The sequence below is a fragment of the Salvia hispanica genome, chromosome 3 (assembly GCF_029641045.1).
Source record: "Salvia hispanica isolate PSC_SH4W2 chromosome 3, Shi_PSC_v1, whole genome shotgun sequence".
NCBI classification, from domain to species: Eukaryota; Viridiplantae; Streptophyta; class Magnoliopsida; order Lamiales; family Lamiaceae; genus Salvia; species Salvia hispanica.
Window position 1 is genome coordinate 37,988,078 of NC_142694.1, and position 19,539 is coordinate 38,007,616.

General features: G+C 36.1%; 2 protein-coding genes and 1 long non-coding RNA gene across 3 annotated transcripts; 2 read left to right on the forward strand and 1 right to left on the reverse strand.

Moving 5' to 3' along the window:
- Positions 1-384: 384 nt before the first annotated feature.
- LOC148930669 (uncharacterized) lies at positions 385-2,130 on the reverse strand. The gene is made up of 2 exons (XR_016136649.1): positions 1,053-2,130; positions 385-864 (listed from the first exon to the last, which is right to left on the reverse strand). It is a non-coding gene; the product is annotated as an uncharacterized LOC148930669 (long non-coding RNA).
- Positions 2,131-12,024: 9,894 nt separating this feature from the next.
- Positions 12,025-14,158, forward strand: LOC125209922 (protein trichome birefringence-like 34). Its single transcript, XM_048109499.2, has 5 exons — positions 12,025-12,356; positions 12,587-12,749; positions 12,826-13,025; positions 13,543-13,704; positions 13,822-14,158. The coding sequence occupies exons 1-5, from the start codon at positions 12,025-12,027 to the stop codon at positions 14,156-14,158; spliced, it is 1,194 nt and encodes a 397-aa protein (XP_047965456.2).
- Positions 14,159-16,175: 2,017 nt separating this feature from the next.
- Positions 16,176-18,096, forward strand: LOC148930670 (uncharacterized). The gene is given in 4 exon segments (XM_089066582.1): positions 16,176-16,271; positions 16,783-17,224; positions 17,227-17,711; positions 18,043-18,096. Coding segments are annotated over 4 exon segments (1,077 nt in total).
- Positions 18,097-19,539: the final 1,443 nt, after the last annotated feature.

Sequence of the window (19,539 nt, forward strand, 5' to 3'; positions counted from 1 at the left end):
CCAATCTTTTCAAAGACTAAGCACAACAGGTAACCATCAAAATTGTCTCTTTTTATTTCTTTTTCAGTAGCATATTTGGTTTCCAGGTTTCATCACAAAGAACATATACACCAACAATATGATTAGTATGGTTAATTGTAATACCCGCATCATATTTTCTTTCCGTTCGTTTTGTTTTAGATCGAACTAAGGATGTGAAGTTCTCCGTTCATGAAGAATTAATGGAACTCGAGCCTTGTTGTTGCGTTTTTACTTTTAATTGCAAGGAAGAAAATACACAATCTCTTAAACCTAATAATTGGAAATTTCAATGGTAAAACAGCAAGAATTTTCGTGTAGTTTTCTTTATCAATAAGAGGACAACTAACCATCAAAACACTTCAATGCATAGAACAAGGCTTACTTAGTGAACGAAAATTAATAATAAATATGTTACATGGATCAAATCCTCAAATAACGGAAACAAGAAAAGGGAGGATAAAATGTGCATTAATCTTTTGGAATCGGTCTCTCCTTCCGGGCTCGAAGTCGCGGCCCCATCCGAGCAACCGTCGGGCCGAGGCATCAAGACAACTCGAATAGCCGCTTGGCAGCTCAAGCCCCTCCCAACCTGCAATAAAGAGACTAGCATAAGCTACCAAGAAAAAAACAAAAGGAATTAAGTGCTACAATTTAAAGAAATGGGACAACATCTCTTTTGATAAGAGACCATAGACTGCCGGAAAAGGGAAAGTTCAGCCACAAGCAAACAAGTCCAGCCACAAGCAGACAGAGAGGATTAATGGCCGAGTACTAGGTACTCATGTAGAGCCAATCCTCAAGTATAACTTGCTGCAGGATTTTAGTCAAAAAAGGGGAGATCCTCTGCAAGAAGGGAACAAGGTAGTATAACAGCCAAATTAATTCCTCACAAGTACACCACAATCAGCCCATAAAAATCCCCTCCACACCACTTTCAACTCCCTTTCACACATCGCAAATTTCAGCAGAAACTCTAGGGAGAAAAACTAAGAACAAGCAGTAGCAAGCTTGAGAGGGAGGAAAACCGAGACCAAAAGCAGATTTTCTCGAAGCAGCCGTGATACCGAGAGGTAAGCACCTCCACCCCCTTTCTCCCAATCAAGTTTTTCATGTCATCACATAGAGGCACCACAACTGAAGAATCACAATCGATAACACAAGCTCACCCACTGCCCTTGTTTAGAACTCCATGATGGCTCAAGAACATAGAATCAGAGCTTTAGAAATCCCATAACAGTAATAGCATTCTTGGAGCTAACACATAAATGGAACAAGAGTACAATAGGCTGCCTTTATGCTCAAAATCAGTAGCACACACATGTAAAATTTCGTTCCAGGGAGCTAATATCCCCTCCAAAATTCAACTCAATTAAGAACAATCAAGCGGACAAAACAAATCGAACACCCCGGCTGTTGATAAAAAAAAAAATACGGAAAAGAATGTAACTTGGAGTAGAGAACTTATCTTCGGGATGAGTCGGAGCTGTTCGGAGTTGTTAAGGGGACTGCCGTGACGGTTCGAGAGCGATTCGGCGAGTGACGGTGGCTGCCGGCTTCGTACGAGCAGCAGGGGCTGACCAGCTCGACGGAGGGCCGGCGGCGCTGGCGGAGCTGAGCTGTGGGTGTGCAGAGAGAGAGAGAGGCGATGCTCCCTCTCCTTCTCCGACGGCGCGACACCAGCGACGAGCGGCGGCAGGTGGCGGCGACTAGGTAGAGGCGGCGAGGTTTGCAATTGGGAGTCGAGGCGGCGAGGTTTGCAATTGGGAGTCGAGGCGGCGAAGCGGGGCGAGCCGAGAACTCCTCCGTGGCCTCAGCGGAGAGGTGAGCGAGAGTGAGAAGCCGACGGCCGTACTCCGGCGACCGCGAGGCGGCAACGAATGGCGACAGATGGAGCGGCGATTTTCACCGAGGAAGAAAGGAAAGAAAAAAAAAAGGGGCGGAGAGGAATGGTGCGGCGCCGAGCGATGGAGCAGGCGGCAGCCCTGCTCGTCGGGCGGCCGCGGATGAGGACGAAGCGGCGGCGGACGGCGGCGGTTGGCGGCGATACCGCCGAGAGAAAGAAGAGAGAGATGTTGATTTAGGGATTAGGGTTTGATTTAGGGATTTTTGTTTAGAGGGAGAAGCCGATGGTTTTGTTTAGAAGGAGTAATTGGGCCTTCTTTTTTTTATTTTGTTGGCCTCTCTAGTAATAGGTTGGGCCACCAATTAAATAAAATATGGGCTAAGAATTTAATTAAACTATGGACTCTCCTATGTTATGGATTAAATAATAATCCGCATTTTTATCTCCACGAGGACAAGTGGTTTTCTTCTGGAATTTTAGTACGAGTGCTCAAATAATTAATTTTAAGAGACTACGATACGCTAACGATAAATAGACCTCGAGCTTATTTTTGTATGTTTAAATAAATGGCATGGGAGGTAGCACCCTCTAGCTAAGTGAATAATTTTTTCTAATTTAATTAAATCTACTGATTTAATTAATATTCAAGAATTCTAGAACTCTTCTAGAAAATTTAAAGGAAGAATAAAATGATCACACACTTAGGATGTATTCATGTTTAAGCTTAATGGATATCTCAAAATCTAATTAAGTATCATTTTATTTCCTAAAGGGACGTCTTCGAACGTCATCTAAGACCAAGTTAAGGAAATTTCGGAAGGAGCTTTAGCTTTGAGGTGGGCATTTCTTTTAAAACGTGATTTCAGTATGAAAATGTGATTCTTTGCTCAAGTATGTTGTCATGCCATGTTTTGTTTTATGATTACCTATCTGCTTGGCTATGCCAATTTAGTTAAATCGAATTCGGGTCCCAGTAGGGCCGCAAACCCTACTCGGACTAGTGTACACATAAGGGGACCGTGAGCTAACAAAAGGGGTTGGCCGGTCCAGTGACCGTCGTGGAATGTGGCCACATTCCCGGTTCACATCAGTTTCAGATATGGTATATCTATGTTACGTGATTGCGCAATCAAATCTTTACTAAAGGAAAAGTATTTTAGTGACTCGGGTCTTTTAAGTAAAACCCCGTGATCACTCAACTGTGGCATTGATAATTAAATATAGAACTATTTTTGGCAATATGCCCACTGAGTATATCAAATACTCAGCCCTGCATGTTATTTTCAAATGTGCAGGTTGAACGTGGACGAGCAGGCGAAGGTGTTGGGACAAGCATATTAAATAAGTAGTTAGGTAGCCCAAAGTAGCTTGTCTTCATACGTGCTATTTTGTCTTGGACTCTTCCGCTGCAAAAACCTAGAATTATGTACTAGCAAGCTTTGAACTTAGTCTTGTTACTCTGATCACATTTCGACTATGTACCCATATGCCTTTGATACTTTTGATTTGAGTGATTTCATCCTTTTTATGTTGTCCCTTGATGATTGAGAATTGTTTAGTCACGAAATAGCTACGCTCACTAGCACTAGGGAGTTGTGGTCGTGACATTAATCAAATTGGAATTAGAATTTTACAGAAATTAATTAGGATTTCTAATTCAATTCCAAATCAATTTCTAATTCAATTCCAAATCGCATGTGTTGTGATAATTGATATGGAGTTGAGATTGAAGAATTTGTGCACACACACTACACACATTGCACACGCACATTGAATATACATGCATGCACTATACACAAAATACACACTGCACTCTACACACACTGCACAGACAACACATACTCCCTTCGTCCCAAGGAAGATGATCCCTTTCTTGGGCGGCACAAGATTTTATGCAAATTTATTTTGTGTGTTGAGAGGAGAGAGTAAAGTAAGAGAGAGAGAATAAAGTAGAGATAAAGGTGTTTCCATTTTAAGTAATGGGTCATCTTAATTGGGACAAACTTAAAAGGAAAGTGGGTCATCTTCAATGGGACGGAGGGAGTACTACACACACTACATACAAAAAAGACACATTGCACATATGAAATTTGCTTGTTTTGTACGATCGATGTACATGTACATGTATATCGCACACTGATCAAGTAGACTCGCTAGACCATTCCACATTCATGCATGAGACTGAGAAATACCTGAATTGCTCAAACCTATCCATGTATCGTTGAAGACGTAATCAAAGCTCATTTCAAGACCTTAACCATAAACTACTACTCCCTCCGTTCCACTCAAGATGTCACTTTTCCTTTTTAGCTTGTCTCACTTAAGATGTCCACTTTATAATTAGAAATAAATCTCTCTCCTTTCTGCTCATTAAAATATTCAACTATCTTTTTCTCTTTACTTACTCCACCAAACTAGGGCTGGGGAAAAATACCGAAAAAATGATATATTGCTCGTATCGTATTGAAAAATATCGAAAAAATTATCGAATTTTCGGTATATCATAATTTTTTATACGATACAGTATCGTATCGTAAGTTTTCAATACGATAACGATATAAATTTCCTTATATCGCGATATATCATTTTATATCGAACGATATATCGAAAATATCGATATATATCATATATATCAAAGCATACTGAAATTCAATACATATTGAAGTTTAAAATTATAATTATATATAAATCCATTTAATTCATTCATATATTTAGAAAATATATATATGAAACCCTAATAAGAACACTATTTATTTTATTGTGTTGAAGTTTTATTAATTTTGTGTTGAAGTTTTATTAATTTTTGTGTTATTTTTCAGTTTTGAAATTATATTTTTCGATATACAGGTATTCGATACGATAACGATATTGATATTATCCATATCGAAAGTTCGATATATCAAAACTTTCGATACGATAGCGATATGAAATTCTTTCATATCGATATTTTCGATATGAAACACGATACAACGTTTTCGATACGATGTATCGTATCGACCCACCCCTACACCAAAAAACTACTCCCTCCGTCCCGGATAATTCGGGTCACTTTGACCGGACACGGGTTTTAAGAATTGTAATGAAAAGTGGGTTGAAAAAGTTAGTGGAATGTGGGTCCTACCTTTATATATTAGCTTTATAATAAAATGTGAGTAGGAATGAGTTAGTGGAATATGGGGTCCATGATGCACTATTTTTTAGCACTATAAATACCTGCAAGTATACAGAGTAGGAATAGTATAGCTAAAGGTCAGTACCGGATATCGAACACGGGGAAGGAAAACACAGAGTGTCTATCCTCTACTAAGACTCAATTACTATCTGGAAGAATGGAAGGTTTTTGAAAACTTTTTGAAAACAGAAAACAATAAAAAGCAATAAACAACTAAATGCAGATAAAACACAGAGATAAGGGAATCCCAGGGATGTGCGTTCACAGTTATGGTTATACAAATTCCAAACTACAATACCCTAGCACTGTTATTACTTTGATAGGACGAGTCGCCTAGCTTATGCTCATGCGATGCAAACGTTGATTACTAAATTAGCCTTCGTTGATTTATCCTAGCTTCAACCACTCCGATCTTGGTGTCATTAACCTTCCAGTCTTGTGTGATTACTTCCAAGATCCTTGTGATCCCTTGGTCATACTTCTCATCCTTTTTGGTTGTTTCAACTACTCCTTCTTTGCCAACGCTAAATCCTGCAGGGGGTTGCAAGAAATTATTGTTAGAATATGAGAGATTAGGATGAGGTCGGTTTCCATTATAATTATTTAAATTACCGCCCCCTGATTAGGGCGATAATTGTTGTTGTAGTTTCTGTTGGAACCGCCTCCTTGCATGTAGTTGATTTCCTCCACTATCGGGGCAGGAGTTTCGGGTTTAGAGACCGCTATGATGGAGGTCGGTGGAATCGGATCCTCCTTCCTCGATGTGTCCATTTGGTCCACCCTAACTCTGAGCACGGCCAATTCCTTGGCAAAAGAACTTTCCTCGGCCTTTTCAATTGCAACTATCCTCTTCATGCTGTGTCTTTCTTTCGACCACCCCCTGCTGTTTGCGGCGAATTCCTCGATCACCACATGGCATCTTCACCCGACCTTCTAAAAAAGCCTCCGTTTGCCCCTGAATCCAACATATCACAAATATTTCCATTAAATCCATTATAGAGGATTCCTACCTGATGGTCCACGGTGAAACCGTGGTTAGGGCACTTTCGGAGGAAAGCTTTGAAACGAGCAAACGCCTCATAGAGGGGCTCGTCGTGGCCTTGGATGAACTGAAAGATTTCGCTTTTCAGCTTCAAGATTGTGCCTGGTGGATAGTATTTGTCGAGGAAGGCAGCTACGATGTCCTTCCATGTGGAAACCTTCTCTAGGGGCATACACTCAAACCACTCTTTAGTAGAATCAGTTAATGAAAAGGGAAAGAGTCTTACCCTTATGGCATCGTCGTCGACACCATTTAACTTGAGCGTGTTCGCGGTTTCCACAAATTTGGAGAGATGGCGGTTAGCGTCCTCGGTGGCCCTACCTGCAAAAGGAGTTTGCTCGACCCTTTGTATAAGGGTCATGCGTAAGTCAAAGTTATTAGCATCAAAACGAGGGCCTTCGGGAAAAGTAACAGTATTCCCATGATTGAACATGTTCATCACGGGTAATGTTTCCTTGTTCTTTTTCTCCAGCGCCTCTCGGGCCGCCCTCTCCGCATCTCTCTCGTCCATCAACATCTTGACCATCTCCTGCAATTTTTCGAGTTCCGTTTTGTCAGCCATCGATCCTGATCCTTTTTCACTCCTTATTTTCCTACGAGTTCTTTCAAGTTCTAAATCGAGCGGTTCTAGGCTGTCCTTCCCAGAGCGCGTTTATATACAAAACTTGCAAGAATCAAAAACAAAAACAAATTAAAAACTAAAATTAAAACTGAAAGCAAATAAATTCCAAATTAGCAAAATTATCTGTTTGACGATATCACTCCAAAGTGAATTGTCTTCCCCGACAACGGCGCCAAAAACTTGATGCACTATTTTTTAGCACTATAAATACCTGCAAGTATACAGAGTAGGAATAGTATAGCTAAAGGTCAGTACCAGATATTGAACACGGGGAAGTAAAACACAAAGTGTGTATCCTCTACTAAGACTCAATTACTATCTGGAAGAACGGAAGGTTTTTGAAAACTTTTTGAAAACAGAAAACAATAAAAAGCAATAAACAACTAAATGCAGATAAGCTCGGTATATTGGTAGTGGTGATTAATATTTAGCGGTGCTAGGATTGCTATTATGTTGAATCGTGCGCGAGGTGAGTCTCGTTTGACAACATCCTCAAGAGAAGCTTGAAATAAGGTTTTATTATTCGGAACCTAGCTAGTTGGAGTTTAATTACTCTATGAATAATAAATAAGATTTTCTTGCTGAGTCCTCTCTTGGAATAAATAAGACATTGATTAAATAAGTCCATAGCAGACAATAATTAATTAATGGATGTTTCTATCTTAAGTGCGGGAAATAAATATAAAGTATTGGAAACCCGAAGTACTTATAATTTCGGATTTGGATGGGGAGTGCAGTATTACTTCTGTAGTGGCTGCTCGTAATATTCCAATTTCAAGCTTATATTAAATTGGGTTTAATTTAATTAGTAAAAAGCTAATTGGAGGAACCCATATCCAAAGCATTCCATAGATCCCTGTCTGGGCCCAATATGTGACTTATTATAAATAGGAGAATAAAGGAGACAGAAAATACACTTAATTTTTCTCTAAAATTTTCGGCCCCCCTACTCCTTGTGGTGGTCGAATTTTCTCTCCTCCGAGGGAAAGGATTTTTGTCTTCTCTATTTAAGTCCTAGTGCACTGGTGAGATCAGCCCACCCTGATATCAGTTCACTGTCCGGGAACCAGTCAGAAGATCCGTGGTTTTGTACTAAAGATCTTCACGTGGAGAAGGCGCTAGCCATCTTCGATTCTTTGGAGAATCATCAAGGTATAATGGCTGAACCTTAGGCTTCAATTAATTTAAAGCATGTTATTATTTGAGTTATGAGCATGATACGTGAGATAATTACGCGAATAGAATTTGTCTAAATAATCCGCTATATAGATCTGAATTATCTGTAATTGATTTATGTGAGCGCTTCCGCTGCCATCCCGTTCACATACAGCATCAAACTACTTAGGAAGGAACAAAGTAAAAACGAAATGAATATTAAATAGAAAAAGGAATTGTATAACCAAAGTCGTTACTAACACATCCCTAGAATCCTATGAGTTTAGTTACACATGATGAAATAAGCTAAACACATAGATTGAAGGGAAGACAATTTGAACATAAAACTAAAGCAAATAAAACCCGTAGGTTGAATCCTTGTCGTTCTTGATGTTCTTGAAATCCTTCTCCAACTCCTTGCACAAGTGAAGTACTCTAGCTCTTGATCTCTATGAAATATTTTGCAAGTAGAAGCTCTCTCTTTTTTGATGAAGCTTGAGGTCTTATTTATAGGGGAAAGCCAATCCTTGTTGTAGAAGGAAAAGATCTTCAAAATATGGTAAATCTTGGAGCAAATGTAGGGCATTTCGGATTCGCCGCCTTTCTCCGGCGTGCCGCCACACCTTGTTCGGCGGGCGCCGCGTTGGAGTCCAGAGTGTCTGTTTCTCCGGCGGCGGACCGCCGCATGGCTTCCGGCGGTCGCCGAGCGAGACTTCTCTTCCAAGCGTATTTTTCCAAGGCAGACCGCTGCATTGATCTGCCCGCCGGGCGCCGGCGGTCGCCGCACACCTCCGCGGCAGTCGCCGGTCGCCATCTGACTCCAGATTTCCAGACTTTGCGTTTTGGCTCCCTTTTTCGGCTCAATTATGCACATTTCTCACAAAACACATCAAAATACCAAAATAGACAAATTATGCAAATAATGGACATGTAGAGTGACTTTGACATCGAAAACGGACCAAATAATGGCCTTAAAATAGTGCAAAATCCGAGCGAATCAGTCCACTACCAAAAACGGTAAAAGTGAAATGGGACAAATTATGTGGGACGGCCCGAAATGGAAAACTGGGACGATTTATTTGGGACGGAGGGAATACTACTTAAGAATGTGGACATCTTGAGTGAGAGAGAGTGGGTAATTAGCATAGAGAAGTAAGGAATCCCACAAGAATGAATGATTATAAGCATGTGTAAGGACATTTTGGGAGGGGTTAACTGTTGGCACGCTATTTTTAGTAGGTTAAAAATTAACTAGTTGACATAGATGGAAGACAGAGAATTCTACCTAGACTAATCAATTTGACTGAGAAAAAAATGAAAGTATGAATAAAGTGACTAAACATGAAATGGTAGGTGCAATGAGAAAACATTAAATATGAAATAAAACAACTAAAAGCATCTAATTAAAATGATTTTGGTCTGAAGTTACTAAATGTAGGCAACATGCAAGGAAAAGTAAATTGGGACCACATTTCCGTAACGAACCTAAATGACTAAAAAATAGAAAAAGTGTGCATGGTACTAAAGTATAAAGTAAACTTCAGATCTGATCCTCTAAACAAATTTCTACTGCATCTTCGTCAAGTAACTAAACAAAATAGAGCAATTCAATCACCATTGATGAACAAACTTCAGGGAAGCAGAGCATGCTTCATTCGAAACGTAAATACTAAGTTAAGGCTAAAACGACTAGATCTACTTAAACTGATCTACTAGTGTGCGAATAAAACAGAACTAAATCGTAAAATGTATTCTATGCAGAATAAACTAGATCACAAATTTAAACAACCAACACTTGCGAAAAGCATCCAACAAACAAAAATAAAATGTGACATACCAACTAAAACTTCCATAATATGAAAGATCTAATGATGTCCAACTTCGAAATAACAAAACCAAACTCAAGCAGTGAATAACTAAAAGGTTCCAAAAACTAAAGATGTCAAACACTTCATGATCAAGACGAAAAGTAATGATTGTATCTTTCCTCCGAAAAGTGGCGAACATGCATTTTACTTATTCGATAGTTACAAATTAAATTTGATGCACACTTCATCTTTCCATATTGCTTCAGTGTAATGTTAGTTTCCAACTTGGCATTGCGTTCATTTCTGTCGATGACTTCTTCAATTTTGATATTTGAAGGTGAGGTTTCAATAGAAAGGTGCATGGATGAAGAAGAGAGAGGCGCCCTCTTGATTTTCAAAATCTGATTTTATGTGTGTGCCTTTTTTGAAAAAGAAAAAAGAAGATGATGTGGACCTTTATTTTAATTATATTGGACTCACACAAATTAACGGATAAAAAGTAAGAGACTAATTTTTTTTATTAATCTTTGAATTTAATTAATCCTACGATTAATTAATTTCTAGTAACTGAAACTTCAAATTCTATTAAGCACTAAAGTACTGGATTAAGAAATTAAACCATCTGATTTAACCATGGCAAAGAATTGAAGTCGTTTGAACAAGATAAGAACGTAGGATGCACATCCCATTAGGATCATTGCATAATATTCTTTACGAATGTTCTTTAACTAATTAGATCCTATTATTCTTCCAAAAAGGAAATTTTTACGAGTGGTTTAATTTTTTCTGAAGTGATCTTTGAACAAAAGTTTGATGTCTGAATCATCGAGGTGGGCATTTCTATCCTACATTATTATGTGGATGAAATTATAAAATGCTATGAATGATTTATGAAATGATGTTTTTTTAAAGTCGCACTTTCATTTCTTTCAAAGTATCGTCAATGCCATAAATGTTTTTGTTTTGTCGTGATGCCTATCTGCTTGGCTATGCCAAAATGAATAAATGGATTGATTACGAACTGCAATAGGACTGAATATCCTATTCGAGTACTGTGCACAAAGAAATGGACCGTGTGTCATCGAGAGAGTTGGCTGGTCAATGTGTCGTGGAAGGTGACTACCTTCCCATCACTAAAGGAATGTATAGATATGGCAGATTGATGGAAAGAACTTAGACTTCAGTCAAACTTTAAGATCACAAAGAACTTAGTAAGCTCGGGCCTTTTAAGATAAAATCTCTGACTGTATTGTGATGGCATGACAATAAATCTTTTATGTATGTGTATTTTTGGCAATGTGTTCACTGACTGCATGTATTTCTAAACATGCAGGTTGAGCCGTGGATGAAGTGGTGCTGAGTGAGATTGCTGATTTCGATATCTTTGTAAGACTCTCGAAGGCATTTGTCTTCATACATATTGTCGCGTTCAAACCCTCTTCCGCTGTGCATTTTATTCATGTCATATGATAAACTTATGAATGAGAACTATGATAGGAATATGGAGCACCAGTTGTTGAACTCTTTTTCGAGTCGTATGACCATGTTAATCCCTTGAAATTCCTAATATCTTTCGTAATAAAATGGATGTGTGGTTTTCTTTTTTTTATTTATTCCCCTCTTATTCCCCAGTTCCCCAAGCATAGTCATGACTTCAGAGCTTTGTTATTCTTAGCAAATTGCGGTCGTGACAATTCTTCGAAAAAATATTATTAAGAACTTTCAAATATATATTTCAATTTCACATCATCAAACTTTGAAAATATTATAATGGTAAATAAAACTTGAACTTATGTGTCAAATTAAAAAAAAAAGTTCATATAGTATTGAACTCAATGCTGGGTACGTCGTGTCCTTATAAACAATTAATTCATAAAATATCACTCTTCAGTATTTGTTAAATTTATTTAAGTTGTGAGTATAAATTATGTTCTAAATTTATTTGTGACTTTAGAATATAAATGTGAATTGTCATCTTGAGCTATTCTAATGGACAAAAAAAAATTATATTTTAAAATTTTTTGAATTAACTCAGTCTATCTCAATTTTACTGTGCCATAGATGAATAAATGTAGAAAGTTACCATTAAATAGAGAGAATATCTTACTTCTTAGAAACAATCATTAAAAGAGGACTATAAAAAAATGTGCATATATCGAATAAGGAACAAATCAAAATAAAGATATCCTACAAACAGAAGAGCTAAAAACTTAATTGACCATAATTTATATCTCAAATAGGTATGATGCAACACGTGTGAATTATAAAATCCCAATAAATGCAATAGATCATATTGTTTATAAAGTTTGCAAAAGACTTTAAAAAGTCTTAGTATGTTTTTAATTTTTGAAAATAGAGAAAATGGGTGTAGTAAGATGGAAATCTGCAGTAAAATACTTTCCCCTCGCCATCGTATTGATGTCTTGTGTCGTCACAGCTCTGTACAAAATTAACAACGCCGCTTCCAACGTTGTTACACAAGAAAACTTAGTTATTTTCAAAGAGAGTGATAACACCATTTCAAGCTGTGATTTCTTTTCAGGGAAGTGGGTTTACGACGACGTTTCGTACCCTCTTTACAAAGAGAGAGAGTGTACTATAATGGAAGATAGTTTCGCATGTGAGAAAAATGGGAGAAAGAATTTGAAATATCAAAATTTTAGATGGCAACCTCATCAATGCGATCTTCCCAGGTTGTTAAAATATTTTTTAATATTTTATTAATTTCTAGAAATTTTAGGGTTAATTCTCTAGAGCAACACAATGTTTATTCAAATATACGTTTATATGGCATTGCAATTGCGCTTATTTCCGATTATCATGGTGTTTGTAAATTATTTTAAAATATTGGAAACTTGGTGATTGCAATTATTTCACACTTTTTTTTATTAATTAGTGTGGTTTTTGTTGTTTCTACACTTAGGTTTAATGGGACTGCGTTATTGGAGAAATTAAGGAATAAAAAGCTTATATTCGTGGGTGATTCATTAGGTAGAAACCAATGGAGATCATTACTCTGTCTAATTGAACCATATATTCCACCGTTAGCAAGAAGCGATGGAGTTTTGCATAATTTGTATGTCAAGGTATAATGTCATGAAAATCTTCTTCTTCTCCCTTTTTTTACATTTAAGATTTGATGTGTTTGGGAAATATGTGAAGGAATATAATGTGACAATTAGAGCACACTGGTCTCCGTATCTTGTGGAATCTGACCGTGATGACCCAAAACATCATAAGGCGGATAGTAAACGTACAATACGTTTTCAATCTATAGAGAAGCATGGGAGAAATTGGATTAATGCAGATGTACTTATATTTGATACGTTTGCATGGTGGACTGTTCCAGATATCACTCTTTTGTAAGATTATTTCTACTTAAATGCTTGTATTGCACGATCATGTTTCTATGTATATATACATATATATCTAACATAGGGGTGCAATCAAATACTAACTAGCTTGATTTGCTAACTGATCATCATATTATATTAAAAAATGTCGACAAAGTGATATGAGTATATGTCAATACAGATTTAGATTTACATAGCTTTATCTTTTGTTTTGGCGTTTAAATATAAAAGTCAACACAAACATGACGTATATCAATCTATATTTGTGTTGACATACTCATGTCATTGTTGATAATTTTAATATAATGTGTTATGGTAGCAAATTTAGCTGGTTATCATCCTAATGCAATATATGTTAATAATGTATGTGAGAATGATAATAGTTATCTATATATAATGAGAAAAGCATATTGTCCCGGTTAAGTGCAATGCTAATTAAATAAGCCCTAATACCCACTTTGTTAAAGTTGATATTGTAATTTTATTTTAGTCATTAATATTTGTGATTCTATGGTTATATTTTCAGGTGGGGTTCACTTGACAAATTTGACGCAATATATAAGCAAGTGAAAATATCGGTACGTGAGTATGAAGTAGCTTTAAATAGTTGGTCAGAATGGTTGGAATTTCAAGTTGATCGGAACAGAACCAAGATTTTCTTCATGAGCGCTTCACCCTTTCGCCTAGGGTACATATATGTGTTTATTTATGTATATACGCACAAAATAAAAGATTTGAAGGAAGCTTAAATCAGTACAATTATGATGGGTGCTAATGAATAAAATTGTAACGGTATAAATTGTAGAAAGACATATTGGGGAACTAGTCCAAGTTGTTACAACACAACAAAGCCAATATTTGATGAAACATATTGGGCAAATGGTGTTGATCGAAATATGATGGAGATTGTGGAATCAACTATAGAAAAGCTTGAAGAAAGAGGAGTTAAAGTTGAATATATGAATATAACTCAATTATCAGGATATAGAGAAGATGCACATCCATCAATTTATAGGCCATTCGCAAATTTTGCATTGAGAGATATCACCCCTGAGAAATATGCGGATTGTTTGCATTGGTGTCTTCCAGGAGTGCCGGATATTTGGAATCAGATTCTTTATGCTTATATTATGAAATCTTAATGCATAAAAATATTGAGTTGTCATATTATATTTGTATTTCATACTTCAGAAGTTGTAATTTGATGAATTTTTTCACATCCCATATTTTCGTGCTAGAGTGTATATGGACTTTCAGATAATTAATGATTTTTTATCTTAAAAGTGTGGACAACTAAGATTGTCAAATGGAATTGGTGATGAATCACTTGATGCATCATCAATTAAATCGGTGTTTTCAAGCTTGCACTTCTGGTTTTTAATAAGTTTACATACTTATACCAAATCAGACCACACTAATAAAATATGACAACTACCAATTAACAATCAAATCGAAAATGATTATCAAAGTTTGCTAGTAGACTTAATCATTAATACCAATTAAGTATGTGAATCTTTACTCAAGGCTAGATGAGATATTAGTTCATATATCACAAGTCTAAAATAAATACAAGTTCACACTATTGGAGCCACACACAAAGTTCTCTACTTATTTATATTCCTTCAAGGTTCTCTTAACACCACACAATAGTTCAACTAAGATGTATGCTTACTCATTCAAATCATATATATATGTCCACATTTTTATTTCGTTCACACAACATGCTGATTTAAGTTTATACATACATAGATAGCATAATTCAAAAGTTATAGTAGAACATTGAATTAATTATAAATAAATATTCCTCATTATATATCAATCGAAAAACGATGATCAGATCAAATCACAAGTTAACATGCCTTATATGTAGCATATTTGAATCACGTACATAGTAAAAATCACTTCAAATGAATCGCATTCAATATTTAGCTCGATATAGCTATTAACATGTGTTGGAATCGTATGTTTGGTCAAAGGATTTTGATTAAGAATAAATGTGCCGAAACATATAATTTTTTTAAATTAAATGGTACAACGTCGATCTAAGTTTGGAGTAGATGACCATGGTATATTCATTTTCTAAAATTCGATTCCCTGTGATTGAAAAATAATGGATTAAAGTTAGTCACTATAAAGCTAAAAATGAGTTATGAAAAAACCATGGGATTAATTAACCAAGTGTTAATTATCTCACATAAAAAATGAAAATCATACTAAAGATGTATTTAATAAGATTAGTTATTCCATGTAATAATTATACTGGACTAAGATGGGTGGTGCGCCATGGACTTGGACTTGGACTTGGTAATTAATCTTTGGTTGGTCATTGAGAATGGTCTGAGCCCTGCCTAATCTTTTGGACCACCTCAAACATAACGAGGTCCACGCCGGACCCCAATGCGTGGCGTGTCTAGATATGCCACGCCGTCATCAGTCTCTCCAGCTCCCGCAACGGCTAGTAACCCCAGAGTTTACAGTCAAAGGTATGATAACAGACATTATGTCTCCAACTTGCTCCTGCTGTGGATTTTGCATTAGCTCTTTCCCTCTCTGCATTGTCTGATCTATCGAAGTTCTGCCCTCGCCATAATCCAATTAGCTGGAACTTGTTATGTCTGCAGTGTTGCAACGAACAAGACATTAGCTATTTTATCTTTGGGGACGACACGCAAACTTGAGAGCACTACTGTGGCGAATCTCGTCTTGCAGAAAGCAGACTCCTAGACTCAGCTTACTTTTCCTACGGTTTACATTACCATCTATTTCAATTTATTACATGTAATTCCCCTTCGTTATTTCCATTATTTTGGTTTGTATTATGCCCGACAAGTTTGTACATCCAACAAACACAAGACAAGATATTCTTGCCATTGAAGGAGTTAGTACACATAAACTGAACTTAATCTCCACCTTCGCTTCGAGATGTCAAGTGTCCATTCCACCGTCGCTCTAGCCGTTCCATAAACCATGTCTAATGTTATGCCAGTAAGCACAACATCGATCCCAATGATGATGACCGATCCCGGCGCATCAACCACTACACCAACAACCCCTTGGGTGGTTGACAAACCCCTTGGGACCTCTGCTAGATTCACATCAAGTGTATTAGTTGATTCAACTTTTCGTGGTTCCACGTGATCCTTGATTGGATCGAGTGTTATGGCATGTTGGGGCCTTCAGACTCAACACAGGTGTTGGATCCCTCAGGGTCAGCACGAATATGGGAGGCTCCGTGCTCAACACGAATGTGGGAAGGTCTGTGCTAACATGCTCGGATTTTGCATGGTTTTAGAGGATAGTCTTGCATGATTTGTTATCACATTTTATCTATTATTAGGCGTGATAAGAGCATTATGGTTTACCCAAGAGTTACACAACTAAACTAAGAAGAGTTGAAAAGAGGACATACCTGATTTGCTTATGGGTAATGGGGATGTTTTCAAAGGACTGTACATAGGCTTTAGTTCGCTAGTGAAAGCCTTCAAGATGAGTTGCAGGCCTCTATTGCACTTAATGGTTGCTTCTTAAAGACTTTCTTGGGTAGAATTTTAGTGAGTGCCATTGGATAGGATGGAAACAATGAAATATATCCAATTGCTTGGGCTATAGTTGAGGTAGAGAATGAACAATGTTGGATATGGTTTCTAAAGTGTCTCATTGATGATCTTAAAATTGCAGATGGAGCGAGATGGACATTTACATTTATGATTTATATTTGTTATTAACTAAAATTTTTATTACCTATTCTAAATGTTTGAATTTGCAGGAGATTACAAATGCATTCAATACTTTAGCGCCGCTTGTTGAACACATAAATTGTGCACGCCATGTGTACATGAATTCGAAGAAGACACACAATGAACATGATCTAAAGAAACCGTATTGGAAGGCATTTAAGGGCACCTATATAGAGAAATTCAAATCAGCAATTCAAGAAATTAAGTTGGAGCATCGAGGTGCTTATGAAGACTTCATGGGCAGGGATACAAAGAAATTTTGTAAGGCTTTCATTTTCACCTCTGCATGTAGCGACGTGATTACTAGTAACATCGCTAAGTCATTTAATGCATTTATTGTTGAAGCTAGAGACAAACATATAATTCACATGTTTGAGGAAATTGGGTGCACTCTCATTACACAACAAGGAAGTAGGTCACATACCATGTCAAGTGTGCAGGGAAGAATTTGTCCCGAAAATGATTGAAAAGTTAAATAAAATTTGATAGTCGTGAATACAAAGCGCGTACTGCGTTAGGTGGAAAATTTGAGGTTCACTTTGAGGATGATAAGTTTGTTGTGAATCTTGGGGATCGTACATGTACATGTAGATTTTGGGATTTGACTGGAATACTGTGTGTGCTTGGTGTAGCTTGTATAAGGTTCAAAAATGAAGATGTAACTACCTTTGTCGATGATTATTATACATTAAGTAGATATCTTGAGGGCTATATGGTTGGATTAGAACCCATTAGGGGTCAGAGAATGTGGCCCGAGGTAGAAGAAACCATTGTCAAGCCTCTAATGATAAGAAGAATGCCTGAGAAAAAGAGAAGAGCACCTGAGGATAAAGATCCTAAATTTCCTCAAAACAAAAAGAGGACAAAAGTGCAAATGACTTGCCAAAAGTGTCACCAACAAGGGCACAATAGTAAGGGATGCAAGAACGATCCAGTTGAAAAAACGCCTATGGAAAAGGTAGTGAAGTATCCTATAATACCTTTATATAACTATATTAGTTGCTATATTTCTATATGACTCACCAGGGTAAAATGGGAAGGCCCGCAAAGAAAATTCCACAACAAGATAGCTTAGCAAGCTTGAGTCGAGGAACACGAAAAGAGCATCCACAAGTGTCAATCTCTTCAAGTGAAGGAAAGGGCATTACCCAGGAAAGGAGTTGGAGTGATAGGTTTCGAGGAGAGTGGAAACATTTATATGAGGGTATATTGATTACACTTAAGTTGTTTTGGTAACGCTCATTTTTGAAAAATTTATGTGATATTATGACATAATGTATATGATGCAGATGTCTTCTCACAACAAGGTAAAACAAGGAGATTCTAAGCACGTCAAGTTCTAGGATTCAAAGCAATGTCGTTAAAGTTCGTTTAACACAAGGGAGTTAGAACGCACCAACACATGGGAACAATGATTGATTACAAGTTTTTAGAAAAAAATTGTAGCTTTTTTTGATAATTTTCGGTGATATTTGTTTTGTGAAATTGTTGAATTCGGATGGAAAATTGATGAATTTTTAAGTGTCGTGGAATGATGGAGAAATTTGAATAGAAAAATGACGAAATGAATTTGAGTTTTTGATGATTTTTGTTTTTGTGAAATTCTTATGATATTTTGCCAGGAACATGGAGACATTTAATTTAGCTAAAAATGATTGGGGAAATGCCAAAAAGTTTTATTTGATTTGGGGAATTATCATACAGTTTCAAAAGTTCACGGGAAAAGGTAGAATATCTCAAATGTTTGTGTATTTACAAGCAAATTACCTCATTTCATAATAAATGACGTCGTTTTGATTACCGGCGTTTCTACCATGTTGGCAATTCCGATGAGCACCTCAGCTTTAATTTGGGGAAAAATAAAAAAAAATCTAAAGTTCATAGATTTATATTTTTAAAAAAATAAAAATAAATAAAATTGAAAGATCATGTATTTACATGTAAATTACCCTATTTTCTATTCTCATATTTACCTAGCAAGCTATAATGAAATGGCACCAACAAACGTACTGCCCCACAACTTAACTAAAATTAATAGATAAATATCTTGGAATATGTGTATTTGATTATAACATAGGCTTTAAATTTTTCTCTCTTTATTGTACTATTAGTTCTCATAAGTCTTTTAAAAATATAATCTGATCTAATATATTCAGTTAAACTAAGTGTAATTTTTATACATCAATAAATTAATATAGTTCGAATAAACTCGTACTATAAAAGAGTCTCATTATTCACAAATCCACTTTTAAAAACCAAATTAGAGACCAAATTAGGATCATCTATTTTCTTAATCTTGTGGTTAGGATTAATTTACGATTAATTTAATATTTTATTCAATAATTTTTTTTTATTTTTTTCATTTTTTTTATTTTCTTATATTTTTTTAAAAAAATTTAAAATTTTTTTAAATATTTTTTATATTTTTTAATTTTTTTCGTAACTTTTTTAAAAAAAATTAATTTCTTTTTTATAAACTTTTTTTTTTAATTTCTTTTTAATTTTTTTTATTCAATAAAAACTTGTCGAAGTAAATAATGAACTATATTCACTAAATAATGAACTAAATGAAGTATGTTATGAAGTAATTTTGACATATTATTGAAATACATTAATGATACAATAAATTTTAGTGTTAAACGTTAAGCGATGGTAATGAACTATATCCAATAAATAATGAACCAAATGAACGTTAGTAATGAAGTATATATGACATTTTATTGAAATACAATGTTAACTGTGTTAAACGTCAAGCAGTAGTAATGAACTTATTACTTCATTCCATT